The following is a 26,640-nucleotide window of genomic DNA, read 5'->3' on the forward strand; positions in this document are numbered from 1 at the left end:
ATTCTGTAAATTCCTTTGTTAGGTTGTACCCGAGAGACTTGTCATGCTTAGCCTGTAATCTGAGCCAGTCTGTTTTATAACCTCCTGCATCTCAGGACATAAAATCAGAAGAGGCAGCCTGGGCTTCCTGAGTTTGTTTTGTATCCGTGTGGCATTCATGACTTTACAACATGCAGGTCAGCAGCAGGGGCTTCCCTGGGGGTCTCTGGGCGGTAAATCTGATGCTGGAGGAAAGGGTTGAGATTCTTGATCCTTTGTTTTTCACAGATTAGTATCATTATAACTGCTTTACATTATTTTAAAGTTTGAAAGGTCTATAAGGAATATTTTTAAAACTTAGGAAAGCGCCTAAGTAATACTTTATTGTAGAAACATTTGAAATTGCAGGAAAGAAAAACAAGAATCATTAGTGACCACAGTGTACATTTTTCATATATCCTTTTGGACTTTTTTCCTATTCTGATATATATGTGAATATGAATAAATCCAAAATGTTTATTAAATGATTTAGTTGCCTTTGGTTCACTTGCCAATAATACTATGAAATATTCAAAGTTAATATATTGCTACATTAATAATCTAATTCCAACACTAGAATTTACTTAAATAGAACATGAATGTTTATTAGCTTTCAATGTTATGAGCATTGCTGTGATAAATGCCCCAGTTCAGACATTATATATACTATGGCCTTTGACTAAATTCCGGGACATAGAACTACAGGTTACGAATCTCTAATTCTTCCCTGTGTTGCATTCTTTTCTTCACCTTTTAAAAATAACTCTTTTACTACTATGAAAACAATATATACTCATTGAAAAAAAAAATTCAAGCGGAAGAGAAATTCATAATGAGAAAATAAAAATCGCTCAGAGTCACAGAACCCACAGCTAATTCTTTTTTGGTGACTCTCTCTGCATGCCAACATACGTGCTCCTTTATACTGTCTGTGGTAGTTTGCAGCTCGCTTTATACTGGGCCATGTATTATCCCACAGCTTTCCACAGGCATGCACATACAGCTTCCTCCTTCTTTTTAGCAGTTGCTCATTTTAATTGGTAAGAATGTAACTGTTTCATCAATCTCTAGTTGGACTCTCAGAGAGTTCCACTTTTTTACAGCTATGCACAATACTGCAGGGACTATAACAGCTCGAACACACGTTTTTGTACATCCCCCCAGTTATCTCTTTCGGATGGATTCCTAGGAGTGGAAGTGCTGAGCGAAGGCCGGCGAGGGCATAATGCCCCCCAGGGTGCCGATGCTCCTTCTCCCCCTCCAGCGCTGTTTGCAAGGGTTCCTGTACTCCTCTTAAGCATCCTGGTAAATGCCGCCAAAGAAGTCCCTCTTCAGAAAGGTGATGCGCACTCCTGCATATAAAATGGATAACCAGCTGAATAGCACGGGCAGTCCCACTCAGTGCCCGGGGGTGACCTAAACGGGAATGAAATCGAGCAACGGGGGGGGGGATACGTATGCATATGGCTGGTTTTGCCACGGGGCAGAAACTAACACAGCATTGTAAAGCCACTATACTCCACTAAAAATGAATGAAAAAATAAACAAAATTAAATAGATAATCAACAAGGACCTCCTGCAGAGCACAGGGAACTCTACTTAATACTCTGTAATGACCTACATGGGAAAAGAACTTGGGAAAGAACAGATACATGTATATGTATAACTGAATCATTTTGCTGTACATCTAAAACTGATACAACATTGTAAATCAACTAGACCCCAATATAAACTTTTTAAAAAAAAAAAGGTTATGCTCTCTCTCCTCCATCCTGGGTATAATAATTTGAAAATTTTTTTTTGCCAATTTGATAAAAAGTATTTCTATTGTACTCTCACTTGAATTTTTTTAGTGATGAAGTTGAATTTTTCTTTTTTCTTTTTGACATCTGTGTTTCATGTGTTTGAATATTTTTTTCCTCATAAAATGTGTCTTTAAAAATTTTAATTTGGGATCAGATTATTTTCAGAGTTAAGCCAGAACATTCCAAGATGGCAGAGCTTAGGTAATCATGGGTTCAAAGTTGGGTTCAACTTTCATGCATCTAAACAGTTTAATTCCCTGGTGAGTTCTAATTTTAATTTTAACCAAAATGTCATAAGTAAACATATACTTTGTAGACTCATTTTGTTCTACTGCCTGTAGCTATCCAAATCTGCATGATGATAATAAGAAAAGTATAATGATTTGATTTCAATTCCATCTGGAATTTACTAACTTCTGGATATCTGTGCATTTTCAGTTATCTCTACAGGCAAAAGTAGTTTTTCTTTGGTTTCATAAGTGAGTCTCACATAAGCACCTGGTTGTGTTATGTGCATCGTGGCAGAGTTTTTTTTTTTTTTTAGCTTGATATGCAACAGCTAATCATAAAAGGGGTTTCCTTTGCTAGATTTGTTGGAAGAATGAAGGCAAGGATCTGCTTTGATGACCTCAGAAATTATATCAAGTCAACCACCTTTCACATATTCTCGATACAGCCTTGCTTAGTCAATGCTCCTATTTATGCACCTTGATATTAAATAGTAGAATGTAGAGCTGTGAAAGGAGTTTTATAATCTAATCATCTCATTTTACAAAGAGCAAATGGAAGCTCTGAAAGAAGGTGGTTTGCCTGAAGACCGAGCCATAGGTGGAACTTACACCCCCTGATTCTTTGCCCCAGCGTTCTTTTCACTAAACCACACATAACACTAGGAATCCACATTTATAAAACATTTTTTCCAGAATCTTGAGGCTATTTCACATTTTTTTGTTTTGTTTGTTTTTGTGGGACGCGTGCTGGCAGGCGAGGCTGACAGTCCAATCAGCAGAGGTGCTTTCTGCGCGGAGTGAAACTGTGATACTTGATGACAGTGGTGGGGTTTTTTTTTAATCAATTTTCTGCCAAAGGATATTTTGCAAATGCTCTCATTATAATTCCAGTGCCTGCACTCTACAGCTGCAAATTTTAGCCACTGTAGTTGTTTGCCTTTTATGGATGATCTCTGAAAGCCCCTTGCTAGGGAGCTAACATTTCTTCTTCTGCATCTTTGCAACTCTGCCTCTTTGAGCTTATGAGCAATAGGTGCTCAATAAATGTCTGACAATGCAAGTATTTTTCATCAGTGGTGCTCTCTGTCATTTTTCATAAAAGGTGTGGGGGAATTAAATTATAAGGCAGTGTTCCCGTGCTTCCTTTTCCATATTGATGTCTCCATTCTATCTTTGCTTGATTATTTGAAAGTTGCAAGGACAGCATAAAAAGCAACTGAGCCATTCCTGAAGAGGTGTCGCTCTTCCTGCCTGGACCTTCTAAGCAGATTTAAAGATTGCGTGACCCTCACTCAGCTCAAAAGATCCGCAGTACGAAGATGAGCTGTCTGGAGAGTCCAGTGAGATAGGAAAGGAGTGAATTCCTACATCCTATGCTGGTTTTAGGAGCCGGTTTGCAAGTGACCTCTGAACTCGAGCATCTGAAGGGTTGTCAGAGATAAGCTGCCAGTTCTTAGCAGCTGGCAGCCCTGTGACCAAACAGGGGCCTTTGCCCGGATAACCCCCAGCAGCGGTCTCCTCCTGGACCGACCATCACCGCTGGCTCTGCCCCATCTTAGCTTTGCTCCCGCTCTGCCTCCTCACGTGGTCGTCCTTCCGGTGAGCCGGTGCATATGGTTTGGTACACAGTTCCTAAAACCCCCCCTTTCTGCTGTGGAAAGGTATTCGCGTTATAACCTACACACACACACACACACACACACACACAAAGTCTATCACAAATCATCATAATTTAGTCAACTTAGTTCTGAGTTGTTCGTTGTTCCATCTCTCAGTCGTGTCCGACTCTGCGACCCCACGGACTGCAGCACGCCGGGCTTCCCTGTCCTGCGCTGTCTCCCAGAGTTTGCTCAAACTCATGTCCATTGAGCCGATGATCTATCCAAGCATCTCATCCTCTGTCATCCGTTAAATAGGCTCTTGTTGGATCCCTCTTCATCTGTTTTATTTTCTAGTCTGTATATCTATCCTTCAGTTGGGTTGGGATCGGCCTTGCTTTTTCTTTCTTTCCCCTGAGACAATTAGCTATAGACCTGAAGCCATCCAGCCCACACCCAAAGCTATCATTCTCATCATCGCTTATTATTTCTCAGTCACTTTTCAAGTATCATGCTTTTGAATTTCACCTAAATCCTGGCAGGACAGATAGGTGTATGTGTGCTAAGTTGTGTCCGACTCTTCGCCACTCAATGGACTGTAGCCCGCCAGGCTCCTCAGTCCAGGGGATTCCTCAGGCAAGAATACTGCAGTGGGTTTCCATCTTCTTCTCCGAGGAGTCTTCCTGACCCAGCCATGGAACCCGTGTCTCCTGCATTGGCGGGTGGATTCTTTCCCACTGAACCACCTGCAAAGCTCAGGAGGACAGGTACAGTTATTGCTAATTTACAAATGAAGACGCTGGGGCTTTGGAGAGTTCACTAACATGCCTGGGGCTGGAGAGCCAGCAGGCAGCCCAGGCAGGATGCAAAGCCTGGCCAAGCTCATCACTGGGGCCAACAAACCACAGCCTGGGGGCCAAATCCGGACCCACCTATTTTGTTTTTTTTTTTAATTTATTTATTTTTAATTGAAGGATAATTGCTTCACAATATTGAGTTGGTTTCTGCCATGTATCAACATGAATCAGCCAGCCTGTGAGCCAAAATGGGTTACACATTTACAAATGATTGGAAAAAAGAATAAAAAGAATAACATTTCATGACACAAGAAAGTTACATGAAATTCGAAGTCAGTGTCTACCAATAAAGTTTTATTGGGACGCAGCTCTGTTCCTTCATTTCCGTGGGGTTGAGGGCTGCTTGCTCCCCTGCGACTGTATAGTCGAATCACTGTGATGGAGACTGCATGTCCTGCAGAGCCCAGAATATTGACTCCCTGGCCCTTTTCAGAAAAAAGCTTGGTGACCTTGCCCTTTGTGACTTTCCTCAATCATGTGATGACTTCTGGTCCATATTGCATTCCTCTTTGGCTTTAATTGGAAGTCGTTAACCTGGATAGCCACTCACCCCAGGCGCAGCTGGTGACCACAGGGGCCCAGCCCACAGGAAGCGTCTGAGTGGCGTTTCTCCTGGCTGTGAGATTGGTGGGCCATTGCTCATTTCCGCTCAGCTGAGCAGCCCGTCTCCTTCGGCCCATCCCGAGGTCCTCTCCCCTCTGCTGCACTCTTCCTGTTTGCTTTGCGTTTCTTTTATTTTCTCATCTTTCTTTACCACCCCTTTGAGAAAACTGATCATTAGTTCTTCCCCTGGTCCCTTCATCCTCCACTTCTTCGTCCCACATTTTGCGCAAAAAGCCAACGAACTAAAACCAAGTCATGCTGCCACGTTGCCTGGCTTTGTGGGTTGTTGTCGTGACACAGCTCAGGGGTGCCATCGTGTCTTTTGTGTGGATGAGGGCAGGACCCTCCTTCCATCATAAGAGCCTCCATCTCACGCAGGCAAGTTACCGCCTCCTACAAAGGCTGGAGCCGTTTTTCTCACATGGTGCTGTGGTCAGCCCCTCAGTGGTGTCTGACTCTTGGGGACCCCCTGGACTGTAGCCCCCCAGGCTCCTCTGTCCATAGGATTCTCCAGGAAAGAATACTGGGGTGGGTGCTGCTTCCTCCTCCAGGGGATCGTCCTGACCCAGGGATCGAACTCCTGTCTCCTACGTCTGCTCCGTTGGCAGGCAGATAGATTCTTTACCATTAATGCCTCCTGGGAAGCCCATTTTCTCACATGAGCTCCCCCAAATCGGGGTGGGCAATTGCGTTTTGTGTGTGAGGATCCTGTTGCTTTCAGAGTCTTTGATATTGTGGAGGTTGTGTATTAATATTCATCAGGGAAGGTCCTGGCAAAGGCTCCAGAAATGAAGGAAGGGGAGGACATGGAAGGAGGTAACGTGAAGACAGAGTTGCGTTGGATGGACGAGCCCAGATTGTTCATCATCTCCAAAATGAGGTCTGCTTTAGCCCCCTGCAAGGAAGTGCTATCATTCCTGTCATTCAAGATGGCAGCATCCCTGTGGAGGCTTTCATATTCTAGATAACTGCGCTCAGCGATGAACGAACGTATCTCATTCTCACCTCACCGGGGCCTGATGCGATGATGCCCCATTTGGTATATGAGCAACTGAGGCCAGAGGTTAAATGTCAGGGTTGACTGTGACAGGGCAGAGCTTTAATCACGGTCTGTGTGACCCCAGCACCTGACTTCCTGGCCACCCCACTTGCGAGGTCGCTCCATCATGAATGTCTGAACCCGGTACCTGGAAGACACGGTTGGAGACAGAAACATGAACGGGTTCTGCGGGAACTTGTGCACACCAGGGTCACGTGTTGTCATTAGGAGGGGCTGACCGGTGTCTTCCTGTGGATAGGTTCCTTTTGAGACGTTCCTTTAAGTCTAAAATATTGAGTCTGACTCATCCTGAGAGTTCAGGTTGAATTCCAAGTACAAACTGCTCATTGGTTAAAGGAAGCTGGTTACAATTGGCCTGCTGACACACGGGTGTGCACAGACCAGGAGACAGAAATTTGTTGAGCATCAGTAACGAATGGTGATCCCATTACCTGTCTTAGAGTCTGTCACTGAGCAGATCTAAACCTGATGTGTTTCTGTGCACATCCAAGTGAAATTGCTTTAAAACAGTAAGAAGAACGCAGCCAGTTTGGCAACATACCTCAGTAGAGGAATAATGCCTTTTTGGGTTAGTGATTTCCATTCATCTTGGTTATTTCTATGTAAATGTGACAAGTGCAGTTTCCTGTGAATGAACCTGCATCTTCCGTGTTTCCCTTTTCTACTGGAAGGTGTGGAAGAAACCAGAATTACCTCTTTTTTGTGTGTGGTTGAAGAGGCAGGTGTGAATCTTCCTTCAAAGCGATGAATTCTCTCCCAGCTTTCTCTCCTCTCAGAGCAGAACAGTCAAACCTAGGCTCCAGCCGCTTCCTGTGACCCCACGAGGAAGCCCTGGGGGTGGGTGGTGGGGGTTCAGGGACAAGTTATTCATTCCTTTCCTCTCTCTTCCCTCCTCCAACCCCACATGGGTAGGATGAGTTAGAGATAAGGATGAGGCAAGCACCTGGAGAACCAGTAGAAGCAGAATGGCTCAGACCTGAAGCTCCTAAGTCCTACTAAATTTATAGATCAGTCTAACTGGAATTGACCTCTTTACTGCAAGTTTAAGCCTTTTATCCCAAGATAAATGTGTGATTTATTTAAGTTTTCTTTTATGTACCTCAATAGAAATATAACATTTCTTTTAGAAGATTCTAATGATTTCTAGTTAAACGTATTCCTAGGTAGTTAAAAAAAAAATCTCTCTATTGCTACTGTTAACATATCTATAGGTATATTTATCAATAATGATAGTATTAGTCGCTCAGTCATGTCTGATTCTTTGCGACCCTGTGAACTGTAGCCCACCAGGCTCCTCTATCCATGGAATTCTCCAGGCAAGAATACTGGGATGGGTTGCCATTCCTTTCTCCAGGGGATCTTTCCGACCCAGGGATTGAACCCAGGTTTCCTGCACTGCAGGGAGAGTATAGTCTGAGCCACCAGGGAAGCCATATTTATCAATATCTGTCTATATATAGCGATATACAGAGTGATCTTTAAAATATATAATATATAAACAAATAACTTTAAAAAATGCTCTATTTTATATTAGAGTATAGCCAATTAGCAATAGTTTATTGGCTATGAATTGTAGCCAGTAGTTTCAGGTGGACAGTAAAGTGACTCAGCTGTACGTTTACATGTCTCCATTCTCCCCCAAACTCGCCTCCCCTCCAGGCGGCCACATAACACCCAGTTCCCTGAGCTATACAGTAGGTCCTTGTTGCTTATCCATTTTAAACGTAGCAGCTACACAGATACTATTTTGACTGTTACGTTCAAGATACCGAGCTGGGTGGAACTAGACAGAAATGCACTCTGCTCTATTTTTTAACTACTAGGAGCCTTGAAAAATCTAGTTGATCTTTACCTTCCATTTCCTGACCTGCTGAATGGAGACTGACACATTCACAGCATTGTTATAAAAATTTAGCAAGATGGGACTTCCCGAGTGGTCCAGTGGCTAAGACTCTGAGCTCTCAGGGGGCCCGAGTCAGGGAACTACACCCCACGTGCCACAAGGAAAGGTCCTGCATGCTGTACCTAAGGCCTGGAGAAATCAATCAGTCAATATTGTTTAATATTGTAAGGTACTTAAAACAGTGCCTGGCACATAGTAAGCGCTCACTAAATCATAACTATTAAAAACATTAAGCAAGGCTATGTGTGTAACGTGCTTTTTCCAATGCTGGGCATTTGTTTATTTATACAGTATTTATTGAGACCCCTGCTGGGTTTGAGGCACTGGGCTATAGTAAGCTCACTATAAACATAACCTTGCTTTACTCTTTCTTTCTCTCTGTCTCTTTAAAGAGCTTATAGTCTAGTGGGAGGTAAGACTGCGCAGAAATGTGTAGAACACAAACTAGAATCTTAGATGTGCTTAGAATAGACACTGTGGGTTAGAAAGCCTTACAGATGAGGAGGAGATCAGGAAAATTTTTACCATGAGTGTGTAAGTATTGATATGATTTTCACAGTTGATGAAAAAGTCATGACAAACCTAGACAGCATATTAAAAAGCAGAGACATCACTTTGCTGACAAAGGTCCATATAATCAAAGCTATGGTTTTTCCAGTGGTCATGTATGGATGCGAGAGTTGGACTATAAAGAAAGCTGAGCACCAAAGAATTGATGCTTTTGAACTGTGGTGTTGAAGAAGACTCTTGAGAGTCCCTTGGACTGCAAGGAGAGCCAACCAGTCCATCCTAAAGAAAATCAACCCTGAATATTCATTGGAAGAACTGATGCTGAAGCTGAAACTCCAATACTTTTGCCACCTGATTCGAAGAGCCGACTCGTTGAAAAAGACCCCGATGCTGGGAAAGATTGAGGAAAAAGGAGAAGGGGGCGGCAGAGGGTGAGGTGGCATCACCAACTCAAAGGACATGAGTTTGAGCAAAACTCCAGAAGATCGTAGGGGCTTCCCTGTAGCTTAGATGGTAAAGAATCTGCCTACAATGCAGGAGACCTGGGTTCGATCCCCAGGTGGGGAGGATCCCCTGGAGAAGGAAATGGCAACCCACTCCAGTATTCTTGCCTGGGAAATCCCATGGACAGAGGAGCCTGGCACACCTTGAAAAGAGTCCATGGGGTCACAAAGAGTCGGACATGACTTACTGACTGAACAACAGCAAACATAGGCATAACAATTTCTTAGAAGAATGAAAAAAGAGAAGATGGCCTTAGGAAAATCTCTGGAGTTTCAAAGGCCTTATGTATGTTCTCTAAGAACTTCCTTTTTCTACTTACCTCAATACTGTACTTACTGCTTATGATCACAATAGGTTAACAAGCGAAACCTAGAGGTTAATAGTTAAACAAGTATATCATATCAGCTGGGTTTATGGGCGCAGTGTAATTATATAAGCAAGCTGTTGGTTCAATAATCAACGTCTAGCTAGGTCACAGAATAGTTTCCAGAGCATGACCACAGCTGCAGTTTTCATTTTTTATAACCTGCCAACCTGTCTTTTCCATTTCTTAGTTCCTTTTCCCTCTTCTAGAATCATCTGAAATCAGTTGAAAAGAAGGAAAACTGTCCTTCTGAATTCTCCATTTACTTTTGAAAAGTGAAAGTGTTAGTCGCTTACTCTGTCTGACTCTTTGTGACCCCCTGGGCTGTAGCCTGCCAGGCTCCTCTGACCATGGAATTCTCCGGGCAAGAACAGTGGAGAGGGTTGCCGTTCCTTCTCCAGGAGACCTTCGCAACCCAGGGATCGAACCCTCATCACCTGCGTTGGCAGGGAGGTTCTTTACCACTGAGCCACCAGAGACACCCCCTTTTACTTTGACCTGAGGAGAAATGCTCTAGAAAGTCCTTTGTTTTACCAGACTTACTTTCTCAAGCCTGATACCGGGGACTGGCCAGGGAGTTCATACATTTTTGTGTGTGTTTTTAATTTCAGGAAAATTCCATGTAAAAGAGAAATATATTTAATACAGTTGGCATTTCCATACAATTGTTAGATTACATTCAATTTTTTTCTTTCATTATCTTGGTTTGAAAAACACAGTGACTTACAGCTCTGGAGTTCACAATAGACTGTTTCTCGGTGTAACAAGTACTGAGTCACCTTCTTTCTCCTGGGTGACTTCAATCAACTCAGTGGAGTGGATTAGGTGGGTGGGTTGAATCACTGCCCCCCGGTACCTAGTCTGAGTCAGGAAAACCATGGGGCAGTTTTTGCATCGTCATCTTGCTGAGCAGTTAAAGAGACCACATGACCCAACCAGGGGACTAGGACCTGCCGGGTCTGTCATCTCTGGCAGGTGGCTTGCCAAGTCTCCTTGCTTGGGACTTTGTTCCTGAGTAAGCTTCTATTTTTATAGATAAAGAAGGGGGAAATGTAGATTTAATTCTGAAATTGATTTAAGAATGAGATGGAGAAATTTGGATATGTTAGGGTTGTTATTTTTTAGTCGCTAAGTCATGTCCAACTCTTTTGCAACCCCGTGGACTATAGCCTGCCAGACTTCTGTGTCCATGGGATTTCCCGGGCAAGAATACTGGAGTGGGTTGCCATTTCCTCCTCTGGGGTGATCTTCCCGATCTAGGGATGGAACCTGCATCTCCTGCATTGGCAGGCGGGTTCTCTATCGCTGAGCCACCTGGGAAGTCCATGTTAAGGTTACGATGACTTTTTTTCAAGTTACATTTCAGTCTTTCTTTTCTGATGTGACATGTCTAAGGATAAGACCTTAGATGGATGAGACTATGTGTGGGAGGCAGAGGGCCGTATACTGATATTTCATGGTTGACTTTGACATGCATTATTGAAGAATTATATAAATAATCTGCGGCTTGCCCTGTGCTCAGTGACTACAGGGTCAGCTAGATTTCCATCTCCACCCTCGAGAAGCGCGCTGACTGGGAGGATGTGTCGGTTTGCAGGGGCCGCCATGATGAAGCACTGCTAACTGGGCGACTTGCGCAACAGAAACACATTGTCTGTAGGTTCTGGGGGCGGAAAGTCTGAGATTCAGGTGTCAGCAGGGTAGATTCCTTCTGAGAACTAACCAGGGGCCGTCCGCTCCATGCTTTCCCCCTGGCTTCTGGGGGCTTGCGGGTGATCTTTGGCATTGCTTGGCTCCTAGAAGCATCTCCCAGATCCTTGCCTTCACTGTTACCTGGACTTCTCCCATGTAAGTGCCTTTGTCAAATTTCTCCTTTTTATCTGCACATCAGTCCTGTTGGGTTGGAAATTCACCCTAATCCTGTATAACCTCATTTTGATGATATATTTGTTGTGGTTCAGTCGCCTAGTCATGTCCGACTCCTTGTGACCCCAGGGACTGCAGCATGTTAGGCTTCCCTGTCCTTCACCATCTGCTGGAGTTTGCTCAAACTCATGTCCGTTGATGATATATGCAACTGCCCAATTGCTCTGTAAGAGAAATTCTCCCTTTCTGGGGTGCTGGGCGTTAGGATCTTGGGGGAAAGGCCAGAGTCCAACCCACAGCGTGAGAAGATGAGTGTGTCAGCAGGTTAGTGCTACAGCGTGTAACATGAGTGTCCGTTTTGGTACAAGGTGCAGAGGCGGGAGAGGGCACCCCTCCTGGGGGAGAGCCTGTGGGTGAGGGAGGATGTTAACTTGGCAAAACGAAACTTCTGGTTTGGTGCCTCTTGCAAGAGGCAGTGAGTAAAATGGGAGACTCGCCTTGTGGTCCTTGAGCACACTATCTGTTTCACCTGATTTTCTGTCCTTAGTGACAGACTGGATGCTTCTAAACTAGGGGGGCGGGGGGAGGTGTGTGTGTGAAGTTGGAACCCGCACACACACGCTGTTGCTGTCTTGATTCCCCAAACTTAAATTGTGTCCAGTGGTGATGATGAGACCGGCAGACCCTGTCCGTGGTCGTCCCAGGCCCTTCCGTGTGCAGACGTGGAGGGGGGTCTGGGGAGTTGGGGCATCTCCTGCTTTGTAACAAATGGTTCCAGTCCTCATGGAACAAAGCTTAAGAGGGACTGGGAGTGAGTAAGAACCAAGGATCTGTAGCCAGGCGAAGCTTATTTTTAGCAAAGGCCTGTAAGCCTTAAAAAAAGAAGTACTACTCGAGTGTTACCAAGCTCTTCCAATATTGATTGTTAACAAGAAGCCTTTTCAACTTGTGTGTCTATTTATTCCTGTTAATTGTTGTTTAGTCGTGTCCGAATCTGTGCAACCCCACGGACTGTAGCCCGCCAGGCTCCTCTGTCCATGGGATTCTCCAGGCGAGAATACTGGAGTGGGTTGCTGTGCCATCCGCCAGGGGATCTTTCCGACACAGGGTTTGAACCCATGTCTCCTGCACGGGCAGGTGGATTCTTAACCACTGAGCCACCTGGGAAGCTCATTCATGTTAATAGGCAGTTTTATTTTCTCGATGTGGTCTGAGTATGTTTAGCATAAAATTCTGACTAAGAACACCAGGACCAGTTTCAGGAAGAGGGGGGCAGTAAAGGCTGAAATGGTCAGGATGTGTTAGATGAGGTGTCAGGGGAAAGTCAGGGGAAAGGGAATTCCCCAGGTTAGGACCGACATCCGTCATCTGTCATTGTGCTGCCATGGGGTCACCTTGCCGATGGGCGGGCCAGGTGGGCGACCCAGAACAAGCCATGGGAAGGTGAGACCTCCCTCAGAGCTGGGTGGAGGGTCTGGGGGCAGGTGATCCAACAGAAAGGGGACAGGTGGGCAGGAGGGTGTGGTGGAAAGATGAGAGTTAGGTGAGTTGACATGGAAGGGAATAAGGAAATACTCAACAGGGAGGTCAGTTGGAAAGCAGGGATCAGAGAGGGAGAGGACCAGAGGACCTAGGGTGAAGAAGCCCAGCTCGCAGGTCCGTTTTTGTTTGCTATTGGCGCTGCCCAGGTGGCGCTAATGGTAAAGAACCCGCCTGCCAAAGCAGGAGACTCGGGTTCCATCTCTGGGTTGGGAAGATCACCTGGAGGAGGGCATGGCAACCCGCTCCAGTGTTCTTGCCTGGAGAATCTCGTGGACAGAGGGGCCTGGCGGGCTAGAGTCCGCGGGGCCGCACAGCTTTGGACACGACTGAGCACACGCGCGCTGCAGGTAAGAGCCGAGCATCCGCCTCGCCTGTTCCCGGCAGCTTCGCAGCAGTCTCGGTCCGCCTGGCTGTGGTGTGGGCTTGCCTTCCAGACAGCCCGTGCAGCCGGGTTGGATGGATACGCGAGAAAGGAGCAACTGGAACGAGTCTGCGGCTTGTTTAGAAGGAGCCTGGGATCGTCTCCCCGCCGCGCGCCTGCACACGGCTCCGACGCGGGACCAACAGGCTCAGAGGGAAACACGAAGTGGGGAAGCCGCAGGATGCTCAGGACTCTGGCTCTAGGACTGAAACCGGCCTCCGATTTTCCATCTCCAATCAGGAGGTGAATACGGTCTCATGCGAGCAAGCAGCCCTGACTCCTAGTCATCTGCTTTCGAGGCAGGGACTTCCCTGGCGGTCCAGTGGTTAAGACTCCGCGCTTCCGATGCGGAGGTCTTGGGTTCCATCCCAGGTTAGGGAACTAAAATTCCCACATGCCACGGAGTGGTGAAGCCAAAAATAGCCATTGCAAGGCAAATCTGGGAATAAGAAATCCAACCTCCAACTTCTGGAGGAAAGTTTGTGCCGCTTTTCTGTTCTAAAAAGGGCCTCAAGGGGCACCTGAAGCTAGGATAATAAGGGGGGTGGGGGTTTCTAGCTTCGGTCATGTCCTACTCTTTGTGACCTGGACAATTTCGTGCCCATTTATGACACTCCATCCTCAGTAGGGAGTGATGTTTTGATGCCTACCTTGTGCAAGGGTTTGTAATAAGCACCGAACTTATTAGCACTAATCTTCATAAAAACCCGAGGGGCAGGTAGAATTATCCCCATTTTACAAAGGAGGAAATTGGAACTCATGTTCATAAGTTGCCCAGGATCCTACAGTTAGTGGTTTGCAGTGCTGGGATTTGAGGCTGGTTCACTGAAATCCCACAGGTTTGTGTTTTTCACTATGTAACCACCATGTGAAAATAGTTAAAACCAGAAACACCCTATTGCATAATGATAAGAGAAGTGCTGAAGTCACAGGTGCCCGCCTGATGTAACAGTGATGATAGAGACCGAGAGCTTAAATGGAGAGATGCTTATGACCCAGGAAGAGTGGCTGCAGAAATACAGGCAGAATGATTGCAGGTCTGTGTGTTTGTGTATTTGTGTGGTTACCTCTACCTCAAAGCAAAGAGTCTTTATTAAGGAGGTACTGCTGAGCCTGGTAGGAACTGAGAACGGCATTTCCGAGTCCCCTCCTCTGTCTCTCCCTACCCCGAGACCCTCATTCTGCTTTTTTCCAAGAGTCTTTACTGTTTCCCTCTGCAGACGAGGCTTTGGTACCTTATCAATACGCATGGGCTTTAGAGGAGCCGCCAGCCCAGCATCTTTGTCACTTTGTAGCTGAGTCCCCACCATTCTTTGACTCGTTACCGTCTCTGGTCTGAGATCAAACTCTCTGTTTTGCAAAAGAAAATAAAAATTCCGGCGATGAGTGGCTGGATCTGAGTCAGGTGTTCTTCTGCACAAGGAGCCTGAGGAGTAAACTCAGGGCCCGCTGCCCACGTAGTAGGGGCATAAGTGAGACGGGTGCGTTGACATCATAAGGCAGGAAATCCATGAGCAAATGAAAACAATGAATACAGCTGCTTAGCCTTAGACTTGAGTGAAGCTTTGACAGTATTGTGACCTGTGGCAGTGTACATTTTGGTAATATTTTTAAAACTTGCATGGTATGAATAATGGAGGACTTGGTTATTAAGGAAGGAGCTGTGTCTACTGATATTCGCTCATATTCTCTGTGGGTGGAAAAGGCTCAGACTGTACACGCTATCATCTGTCCTGTTGCTGGTTGCCTTTGTAAGGAGCCCAAGTGAGCAGTAGAAAGAACACTAATACCATCTGGGTCGGTGAGTCGATGCCCTTGGACTGATGAACGGCACAGAAGAGGCGTCCTGACGCTCTCCAGTGGCTGAGAGATAAATACAAGATTGACTTCCCACTGTTGTGACAGTTGGCAAAGTGTACGTGGGCAGGGTCTGGGCGGTAGACAGACACCTGGCGGAACGTGGAGAGTTCAGAACCAGGGGGTTTGCGTCCAGCAGGGACCCCAGAAGCCGTCCAGGCCAAGCGCTTCACTTTGCACTGCCCCTGTTCCGTTTCTCAGTCACGTCTGACTCTCCGCGACCCCATGGATGGCAGCACGCCAGTCCTGCCTGTCCATCACCATCACCTGGAGTTTGCTCAGACTCATGTCCACTGAGTCAGTGATGCCATCTCACCCACTGCCACCTCCTTCCCCTCCTGCATTCAGTCTTTCCCAACATCTGGATCTTTTCCAATGAATCAGCCCTTTGCATCAGGTGACCAAAGTACTGGAGGTTCAGCTTCAGCTTCAGTCCTTCTAATGAATATTCAGGGTTGATTTCCTTTAGGATGGACTGGTTTGATCTCCTTGCAGTCCAAGGGACTCTCAAGAGGCTTCTCCAGCACCATGATTCAAAAGCATTAATTCTTTGTCACTCAGGCTTCTTTGTGATCCAACTCTCACATCTGTACAAGACTACTGGAAAAACCATAGCTTTAACAATATGGACGTTTGTCAGCAAAGTGATGTCTCTGCTTTTTAATATGCTGTCTTGGCTTGTCATAGCTTTTCTTCCAAGAAGCAAGCGACTTTTAATTTCATGGCTATAGTCACCATCTGCGGTGATTTCGGAGCCCAAGAAAATAAAATCTGTCACTGTTTCTACTTTTCCCCCCATCTATTTGCCATGAAGTGATGGGACTGGATGCTATGATCTTAGTTTTTTGAATGTTGAGTTTTAAGTCAGCTTTTTCACTCTCCTCTTTCACCTTCATCAAGAGGCTCTTTAGTTCCTCTTCACTTTATATAGATGAAGCAATTATGATCCAGAGGGTTAAGTCATTTGGAAATCCAAGGTCATAGGGTATTAGGTCAGGAAGACAGATCTCCTGACTCTCACATGGGCTGTTGTTAGCATCCTGGGTGCATCTTGGTGTTAAGCCAACCTGTGCCTCCCTGGAGAGCCCTTACATTCATCCCATGAAGACAGAAACTAACTCCAGAGTCCTAAAGATAAAAAATACAGGAGAGTGGCAGGCCCAGAAATCAGGGCCTCTGCTAATTCTGTTGGTCATCAGATGATGGAATGGGTCTGTTCAATCCTGCACACAGCCATTCATCCATTTATTCATCCCCTGACCATGTGTTAGATGCTTCTTGGTGTGGTTCATGGCTGGGTTCCCGGGAAGGTGCAGAGAGGTGATTCCAGCTTGAAAGAAGCTCACATTCTAATGAGGGACATGTGTGTACCAACATTTGTGATTTGACAAGAGCTCAAAGGAAAGGTTGGGCTTCCCAGGTGACACAGTGGTAAAGAACCTGCCTGCCAGTGCAGGAGACGCAAGAAACAGGAGTTCCATCCCTGGGTTGGGAAGATCCCCTGGAGGAGGAAACAGCAACCCACTCCAGGATTCTTGCCTGGGAAATCCCATGCTTTCCCATTGCATCCCATGAAATCCCATGGGAGGAGCCTGGCGGGTTACAGTGCACGGAGTTGCAGAGAGTGAGACACAGCTGGGCATGTGCAAGCATAAAGGTTGAACGACCGCTTGGATCTTGGAGAGGGAACGGGAGACCTGGAGATTGGGTGGGGGTAGGGAGTCCAAGCAGACCAGCTCTGGTCTGGGGGGCAGTGTGTGCACGTGTGAGTGTCCAGGAAATCCTAAAGTCGTGTGTGCCCGTGGTGTTGGGGGTCCTCCGGCAGGGCAGGGAGGTGAGGCAGGAGAAAAGGCAGGGCCACAGGAGGGGAGACTGTGCAACTCATTCGTGGCAGGGCTCCAGTCCACAGCATGAAGTTCTCCTGAGAGGGGTTTTCTTTCAGCAGCTAGATGAATATAGTTTTGTATTTTAGACTCAACTCTGCATCTCTGTCCCTTGGCAACAGGTTTTGTTAATATTCTGAGCTGGGTTTAAAGTGAAGAGCCAAATTGGCAATGAAGCGCCTTCCTTTGGCAAGTCTACAACTAACTTTATCAGTAGGGGAGAGAAAAAAAAGATATCAGGCTTTATGGGAAAGCGTTTGCAAGGGTTGATTAGTATTGGTAGTATTCTTTCCCTCCCATTTGATGACTCAACTCATAGTTCACAGTGACGTTTTGTTGGCGGTTGGCCAGGTCTTGCTCGCCTCTGAAGAGGGACGTGCCGGGAGTCTGATGATAAGGTTTTCATTCATGGGGGCAGGTCCCCCACCCTGCTTCTTCTGGTTTTTAGCTGAGGAGCTTGACATTCCTGCCTGCTAAGCCCCCAGGGAGATTGCAGGCTTACCCTGTTGGCTTTTCTGGCTGAGGCAGGAGAGTGCTACTCACAGATGAGGGCCTCTTACTGAGCAGAATCTGCAGCCTGAGTTCTCGAGCCTGAGATTCTAACTGTCCAAACCTTTGGAAGTGAGTCCTGGTCTCTGCAAAAGGCAAACTGCTCCGTGACTCCCAGCTTCCTACCAGCGTGTGAGATGGGGACTCTTCCCTGGTGGTCTGTGACTCCATGCTCCCAATGCAGGGGGCCCGGGTTCAATCCCTGGTCAGGGAACCAGATCCCACAAGCCGAAGCTAAGACCTGACATGGCCACATAAATATTTTCTTAGAAACAGTGCAAGAGGGAGCACCTAAGTGAAGAAGAAACGCAAAACCAAACCTGAAGTGCTTTCTTCCAAATTTCATGAGCAGTTAATATTATTTTTGTGTCATTTTCAACTTTTTTTTTTAACTCAAAATTTCCAAAGCATGTATCCACAGTGTTGCAAAGTTCCTAGCAACAAACTTAGCAACACATCAGAGAAAAAAACAGTTAACCAGTTTCTGTATTTTCCACTGGATTTGTAATCTCGTCTATTTCATCTTACCTCCTTGGGTCTTGGTTTCCTCTTGTAAGTAGGTGGTCATTAAATTCTGTTGTTTTAGAGAAATGCTTAATTTGATTGGGAAGATACATTAAAGCTAGAACATGTAGCGAATACAGAGGGACAGAGCAAGTTCAGAAGCATGAAATTAAGACAGATGAATCCTGGTGGGTGAAGTATTTCAGACATTTCACCCTTCCTGTACTCCATTTGGGTTCCAGGAAATCACCCATGCTTTCATTGTTTTTGGTAGAAGTTTGGAAGAAATTAACTACTTAAATCACACTCTAATAGTAACCTGATTTTATGTATAACTGGACTCTTGTTTGTTTTCCAAAATACATTTATCCATTTTAAACTCCTCTAAGAATCAAAGATAAACATGATCTTGCAATTCCACTCCTGGACATATATCTGGAGAAAACTAATTCGAAAACATACAGGCACCCCTGTGTTCACAGCAGCACTATTTAAAATAACCAAGACATGGAAGCAACCTGTGTCCATCAACAGATGAACGGATAAGGAAGATGTGGTACATATATACAGGGGAATATTACTCAGCCATAAAAAGAATGAAGTAATGCCATTTGCAGCAATATGCATGGACTTATAGATTATAATACTAATTGAAGTAAGCCAGATAAAGACAGATACAGTATGATATCACTTGTGTGGAATCTAAAATAATGATACAAGTGAACTTTTTTGCAAAACAGAACAAGACTCACTGACTTAGAAAATAAACTTGTGGTTATCAAAGGGGAAGGGCAGGGGGAGGGATAGATTGGGAGTTTGAGCTTAAAGTGTATATACTAGTATTTATAAAATAGATTAACAACGAGGACCTACTGTATAGCACAGGGAACTATATTCACTGCCTTGTAATAACCTATAATGGAAAACAATCTGAGAAAGTATATATGAGTGTGTGTGTGTGTGTGTGTGTGTGTGTGTGTGTGTGTGTATAAGATGGTCTGGTATTCACATCTCTTAAGTATTTTATGTAACTTATGTATATATATAACTGCATCACTATGTTGAACACCAGAAGCTAATACACATTGTCAATTACAAAAAAAAAACAAAACTGAATAGTGGAGACTGAGTAAGAGTTTGTTCTTTATGTGAGTTGTGGATGCGAGATTCCGTGACCAAGACAGTCAAGGAAGTCTTTTTTAATAAAAAGGACAGATGCAGCTTTATGGGTTGTTTTAGACCTGAGGTTCCTAAAAGTTAAATAAATAAATAAAAAAAACCTAAAATACTTCAATCACTTGGGAATGATTTAAAAGGGAAAAATAGACATGCTGCCAGCAGTGTTAGATCGTTAGAGTGCAAACGCTTTAAAAGAAGTACAGCTGTCACACTTCTCTGTCCTCTGCAGAGATTTAGTCTTGGAAAGATAGCAAGTTTGCAAATTAACAGATCTCGCTTGCTCCTTGTAAGAAAAGCTATGACAAACCTAGACAGCGTATTAAAAAGCAGAGACATCAGTTTGCTTACAAAAGTCCGTATTGTCAAAGCTATGGTTTTTCCAGTAGTCATGTACAGATGTGAGAGTTGGACCACAAAGAAGGCTGAGCGGCAAAGAATTGATGCTTTTGAACTGTGGTGTTGGAGAAGATTCTTGAGAGTCCCTTGAACTGCAAGGAGATCCAACCAGTCCATCCTGAAGGAGATCAACCCTGAATATTCATTGGAAGGACTGATTCTGAAGCTGAAGCTCCAATATTATGGTTACCTGATACGAAGAGCTGACACATTTGAAAAGACCGTGATGTTGGGAAAGATTGAGGGCGAGAGGAAAAGGGGGCAACAGAGGATGAGGTGGTTGGATGGCATCACTGACTCAATGGACATGAGTTTGAGCAAACTCCGGGAGATGGTGATGGACAGGGAGGCCTGGTGTGCTGCAGTCCATGGGGTCGCAAAGCATTGGACACAACTTAGTGGCTGAACAACAACATTTAAATTTCATTCTTTTTCCATGCAGTTTCTGCCACCAACTCCACCAGCTCCCCTCCCCTCAAGAGCACAGTCATGTGGTTCTCTTGATTCGAAGAACATTTCTTCCTTTTTCTCACTGTTGAATATGCTATCAGGCAGATTTTAAATGATAATTAATGAAGAAACACTGTCATTTTAAAAAATTGTATAATAATGACTCTACATAAATATTCTGTGTATGTATATGTATAAATATATATATATATATATTTTTGTAATTGATTCTTGCTGGAAAGAATTATAAGAAAGACTTTTCTATCTTGTTTACTGGCTTATCCTTGGAGCCATCCTCAGCACCTGACTTGTGTATGCCAAGTCACTTCACTTGTGCCCGACTCTGCACGACCGCATGGACTGTAGCCCGCCAGGATCCTCTGTCCACGGGATTCTCCGGGCAAGGATACTGGAGTGGGCTGCCATGCCCTCCTCCAGGGGATCTTCCCGACCCAAGGATGGAACCTGAGTCTCTTATGTCTCCTGCATTGGCAGGCAGGTTCCTTACCACTAGCACCTCCTGGGAAGACTCAGAGCCAGGCTTATAGAAGGTGCTTACCAAGTACTGTTTGAGTAAGTTATTGATTAGCAATATACAGAGTTGGCCTTCGGCAAGCTTGTAAGGTGGGCTGAGGTGGACTTTGGTGAGTTCATGCTTCCCTTTTCAGCCTTTCCTCTTCCTTCCCGCAGGAGAACGTCTTACACGCCTGTAGGATCCTCATGCATTTTCTTTATATGTGTATAGTGTTTATTGTGGTCAAATACCTGTAGCTTAAAACTCACCATTTAAATCGTTGTGAAGTCTACAGTTCTTGGTTTCAGTGTCCTCACGAGGTTGTTCATCCGTTGCCACTGTTTAGCTCCAACACATTTTTATCACCACAGATGGAAAGGCGTCCTGTCCCCGCCACCCCCCAGCCCAGCCCCTGGCAGGCACTGACTTTCTGTCACTATGGCTTTGCCTGTCTGCGCGTTTCCATGAATGGGATCGTACACCATGCGGTCTCTGTATCTGGCTTATCCCATGTAGCCTAATTCTTTTTCGAGTCTCCTTCATGTTGCAGTATGCCATCGGCACTTTATTCCTTTTCATGGCTGACAAGCATTCCATCGAACTTCCCAGGTGGCTCAGATGATAAAGAGTCCACCTGCAAGGCAGGAGACCCGGGCTCAGTCTGTGGGTTGAGAAGATTCCCTGGAGAAGGAAATGGCTACCTCCTCCAGTATTCTCGCCTGGAGAATTCTATAGGCAGAGGCGCCTGGGGGGTTTCAGTCCATGGGGTAGCAAAGAGTCAGGGTCAACTAAGAGGCTGAGCAGACACAGCAGTGCATGGTGCAGCTGTATCTTATTCTTTTTTCTCTTTTTATTTCCTCTCAGAATCTAGTGTCTGGAAGTTCCCTGGTGGTCCAGTGGCTGAGACTCCATGGTCCCAATTCCGGGGACCTGGGTTCGATCCCTGGGCAGGGAACTAGGTCCAGCGTGCCAAACTAGGAGTTTGCATGCTGCAGCTGAAAGATCTCACGTGCTGCAACAAAGATCGAAGATTCCGCTGCAATGAAAACCCGGTGCAGACACATAGAACAGAATAGGATAGAATAAAAATTAGGGAGAAAAAGGCTGGGAGGAAAAACAACAAAATGTTAAAAAGAAATCTAGTGTCTAAGAGAACCTCTTAAAAAGTAATTAATAAAACAACATGATAAATGGAACATAACAACTCACCCAAGGGGAATTTGCATTGTTGAAATGGAAAACAGCCTAAAATAAAGCAATATATTTGTAATGGTGAAATCTCCAAGATGAAGAGATATTTCCAAGGGGACAGGGGATTTTTTCAGTGCCACTGAATTATGTATTCATGAACATCTGACTTCTTGTCAAGCCAAGTCTGCTGATGGCCGTGGGACCGGAAAAGGTGTTAAACCAAGTAGACGGGCACAAGGGTCCTGATCGTCAGTTAGCTGTTATTAATGGTTAACTCTGTGGCCTAGTGTTTTCTGTCCGTTGTTTCGGGTTGATTTTGAAGCAAGCCTGCTAAGTGCTCTCTCTTCTTTTGTTTTTAGTATTTGTTCACTTGTTTTGTGATTTCTCTTGTTTCCTGGCCGTCCTGGGACTTTGCGTTGCCTGGGCTGTCGCTGGTTGTGTCGAGCGGGCTGCTCTCTGGGACCGCGGCGGCCCTCTCGCTGTGGAGCAGGGGCGCATGGGTACGCGGGCTTCAGTCGTCGCAGCACGTGGATTCTTGTGCACACGCCCAGCAGTCATGGTGTGCGGACTTCCTTGCTCTTCAGCACATGCGTTCTTCCTGCTCCAGGGGCTGAATGGTGCCCCCTGCATTGCAAGGTGGGTTCTTAGCCCCTGGACGCTAAGGAAGCCCCTGCTAAGCTCTTACCGTACCTTTTTTTTTTTTTTTTTAATCTCTTATACTCCTTCAGAAATGGCATGGACGAGGTATACTTTTTCTCCACATTTTATAAATGAGGAGTCTGTAAATGAGGAAACATAGAGATGGAATACCATAGCTGAAGTTTCACTTGCTGTGAATCGTTGGAGACAAGACCTGTAACCCATGTCTGATTGTCTATGATGAGCCTGAGCCCGCCATACTTTGTGGCTGTGTGTTTTTGTACTGGTTTACGCATTTTAAAATGAATAATCAAAAGGAATATTTCATGACGCATGAAAATGATGCAGAGTTCAAGTTTGTGTGTTATAAATAAAGTTTTCTTGGAACATAGTCACACCTGTTTGCTTTACCTGTGATCTCAGCTCTTTCTTGGTACCATGGCAAAATGGAGTTGTTTGGACAGAAATTATGGCCCAAAAAGCCTAAAATATTTCCTTGTTGTTGTTGTTCAGTCACTAAGTCATGTCCGACTCTTTGTGACCCCATGGACTGCAGCACGCCAGACTTCTCTGTCCTTCATCATCTCCTGGAGTTTGCTCAAACTCATGTCCACTGAGTCGGTGATGCCATCCAACCATCTCATCCTCTGTCGTCCCCCTCTTCTCCAGCCCTCAATCTTTCGCAACATTAGGGTCTTTTCCAATGAGTCAGCTCTTCACATCAGGTGGCCAAAGTATTGGAGCTTCAGCATCAGTCCTTCCAATGGATATTCAAGGTTGATTTCCTTTAGGATGGACTGGTTGGATCTCCTTGCTGTCCAAGGGACTCTCAAGAGTCTTCTCCAGCACCACAGTTCGAAGGAATCAGTGAGAGTTCCTTGCTAAAAGGTGTAGATATGGATTCTTCCTGATCTTGGCAGGAAATGAATCGGTTGAAAGAATTTGGGGTGGTTTGGAAAAGATGACGAAAGGCCAGAGAACTAGAATCAGAGACAACAGAGCTGGGACAGACCCCAAAATAGGCCAAAGGAGGGGCTTGCTGGTGACACCACTGCTGTGACTAGTGGGTACAGACACCCGGCCTGCACTGCTGGACCTGGAGTGTGGGTGTCATGACAGCTGCTCCATTGCTGTTGCCGATCAGTGGCTAAGTCATATCTGACTGTTTGCACCCCATGGACTGCAGACCGTCAGGCTCCTCTGTCCTCCACTATCTCCCAAAGTTTGCTCAGCTTCATGTCCGTTGGGTTGATAATGCCATCCGACCATCTCACCCCCTGCCACCCCCTTCCCCGTTTGCCTTCAGTCCCCATAAGGCGCCCAAACTGCATGGGTCTGCCACTGCTGCTGTCAAGCAGGCGCTAGAGTGAGTCCTGTGCTGCCCCTGACTCTTTACATCACTAGGGAGAGAGCCAAGCCCGCAGTGGTGGTGTTGGGCCCAGACTGCAGCGCACAGGATGCTGAGAAGGTGAGTTGCCGGCACGCTTAGCTTCCGTCCTGGGTGGCTGGCACTGCCTTGTCAGGTCACAGGCTCTCCAGACATAGGAAGGGACCTCGGAGGCTCAATGTGGGACGGACGTCTATGACCCTCTCTAAGCTGGCCCTTGTGTGCGTGCCACCAGCTTTCAGACGTCTGGGAAATTCAACGTGTATTGGCCTCAGGAAGAAGCTTTTTACCAACTGTCTGGGACAGAGGAAGGAAACTCGACTCGGAGAAGTAGCGGAGGGAAGACTCCCAGTCTTAGATTACTTACTGACCTCAAAAGCAAAAGGGCTGGCTCAGCCCTAGTTAGCTCTGTCAGGGAGCTAAATCTGTTTCAGTCGACAAAGTGAGATTTGAAATGTGAATGATTTTCAGAAATCATAGCCTCAGTCAGAGATGAAGGTTTGTTTTACCCTTATGAAAACCTTGAGTAGTAGAATAGGTATGTTTGTTGTTTCACAGAAAGGAGAACTGTGGCATGTGTAAATGGAGTGGCTGGTCTGGGGTTATGTAACTACCAGGTGGTGGACCTGAGGCTAGGAGTGCCTCTTTCCCTTTTGCTTTCGGGTTTTTCACCACCCTATGGCCGTTTCTCTAGGAATTCCATTCTCTTTGGGTAACAAATGAATTGTCTGTAAATGCTGTCGTACTGTGAAGAGTATTAAAAGAACTCTGATTTTATGCCTAACAATTGGACTTGTAAGATATAAACAGTAGCTTTGTTTCCCAGGGGTGGTTACTGGATAAAGGATATATTGCATTTCTAACTCTGCTTGAAAAAGTAAACCTCACGGAGGTCTCTCTTCCCTTTTTGGAGATATTTATGCTGTCAACTTCAGCTTCAAATGTATCAGTCTGAGCTTTGGTTCAGATTGATTTCAAGTCATGAAAACACTCGGGTCAGATGGCATAAGAAATTAGACAGGTCCCCACACACCTAAGGAGTTAAGAGTTTAAACAGGGAAAAAAAACGCTGTTTATTTTTTACCCTGCAACAAAGGTATTTTGGGTATGTGGCATGCGGTCTCACCAGCTGCTGCCTCTTTCAGAGTTAGATTAGCTTTCCGTTGTTTTCAGCCTCCTCTGGTGATGAATGGAAACCCGGCTGGGGGCGGTGGGGGGCGGGAGCGGGGGTCAGGGAGGGGGACAGGACAGATGTATCGCTTCGCCTGAGAATATCGAGTTTATGTAATGGAGCCAGTGACTGCCAGCTGACCGTTCAGGGGCAGGACGCTGGCGTTCTAGGGGTTGAGGGCGCAGTGCAAGGTACAGCCTGGATTTAGTCAACAAGTGTCTGGAGTGACGCACAGGAAGCCAAAACTGTGCTGGGTGCTTGGAGATTGAATTGCTGGGCTCAGAGTCGCATTACATGGGCTAAACCGGTAGCCGCAGGACTGGCGAAGCCAGGTAGCCCTCTCCCCCAGCGATGAGCGGTGTTTCCTGGATCCCAGACTCTCACGTGTGCTAGCGTGTTGGTCCTTCCAGGCTAGCCTCGTAGGTGGGGGTTTTCTCTCTGTTGCAGGTGAGGACCTCCAGGATCAGGAGGCTGAGCACTTCTCTGTGAGGTCACGGAGCTAGCAATGGCAGGGTAGGGATGCGAATGTCGCTCCAGAGCCCGCATTGCCTCTCTGCACCCCTGCCTTTGGGCATCACTTCAGTGCTCCCCGCAGACCTGGAAATACAGTGCGTGCCTCCTCCACTGGTTTACAACGGCAGTGTTTTGAACTTATTGGGGAACGCGTGCTTGAAAACACAATGGCTAGACTGCACGGTGATTTTTTTTTTAAGATGCTGAATCATGCAACTCTGTGAAGCGCTCATTGAATTCCATACCCTCAGCAGGTTCGATGATGTGGGTGATTTATGTAACTTCACATTTTATTGTTATCTTTGTTCCCTACCCACAAAGGAGTCCTGTGTAAAGGCAGGTTTGCGAAACGAGGAATTGAGTGGCGGTGCGGAAGGCAGTTTTCCAAACAGGTAGACGCTGGAAGAGGCAGGAGATGAAGACAGAAAGGATCAGGGCAGCGGTTTCGCCCAGGCCATCGGGCTGTTCAGATGGGTGAGCGATAGTGGACCAGAAGGAAGTCGGTTCAGGGAGGCGTCAGAGGAGTGACCGGGGGCAAGGTTTCTGTTTCCCCAGCGGGGAGCCCACAGCTGGAGAAGAGAGGGGACAACTGATAGACCCCTCCCCGCCTTTGGCTCCCCGCCCCCGCCATGGCTGCGCCTCTGCAGAGTGGCAGCCTTGGGTGAAGTCAGGCTGCTTCCCCAGAAGCAGAATGGAGGGGAGAGGGCCGGGGGTCCCTGCGCCTGCAGCTCAGGGTGGTTGGAGCGGAGGGGGGGCGGATGGAGCGGAGTTGGGGGGCGAGTGGAGCAGAGTTGGGGCGAGGATGGAGCGGAGGGGGTCGGCTGGAGCGGAGGCGGGCGCGGATGGAGCGTAGAGGGACGGGAGTGGCAGGATGGTGTCTGCACCTCACCTCACAGACGGGGCTCGTTTCTGGTATTCTAACCCTGGTTTGTCGTTTTGGCCATTCATGAAATCTTCAGACTTGATATTATTTTTCCTGTGAATGTTTGATTTTCAAACACTTTGAGTTGCTAAAAATGCCAATTTGTTTTACGAATCACTCAACTACTGGATACAGAGTCTAATCTTTTAAATCATTTATAGTTTGTAACGGAGAAGGCAACGGCGACCCCACTCCAGTGCTCCT

The 26,640-nt window shown here is 46.1% G+C and overlaps 1 protein-coding gene across 4 annotated transcripts in view; it reads left to right on the forward strand.

Annotated features, from left to right (window-relative positions):
- MAP2K6 (mitogen-activated protein kinase kinase 6) overlaps window positions 1-26,640 on the forward strand; it is a 103,557-nt gene that overhangs the window by 3,334 nt on the left and 73,583 nt on the right. The window contains exon 1 of one of the 4 annotated variants that reach the window (XM_081580865.1): window positions 65-176. The exons of the other annotated variants lie outside the window; for them this stretch is intronic. Within the exon in view, the coding sequence (XP_081436991.1) occupies window positions 158-176 (19 nt within the window). The 5' untranslated portion in view covers window positions 65-157. Of the gene's footprint in view, window positions 1-64; window positions 177-26,640 lie in introns of those variants that run through there. 4 annotated transcript variants of the gene reach the window in all.

Source organism: Giraffa tippelskirchi, chromosome 3, assembly GCF_054371585.1.
Source record: "Giraffa tippelskirchi isolate mGirTip1 chromosome 3, T2T-mGirTip1v1.2.pri, whole genome shotgun sequence".
NCBI classification, from domain to species: Eukaryota; Metazoa; Chordata; class Mammalia; order Artiodactyla; family Giraffidae; genus Giraffa; species Giraffa tippelskirchi.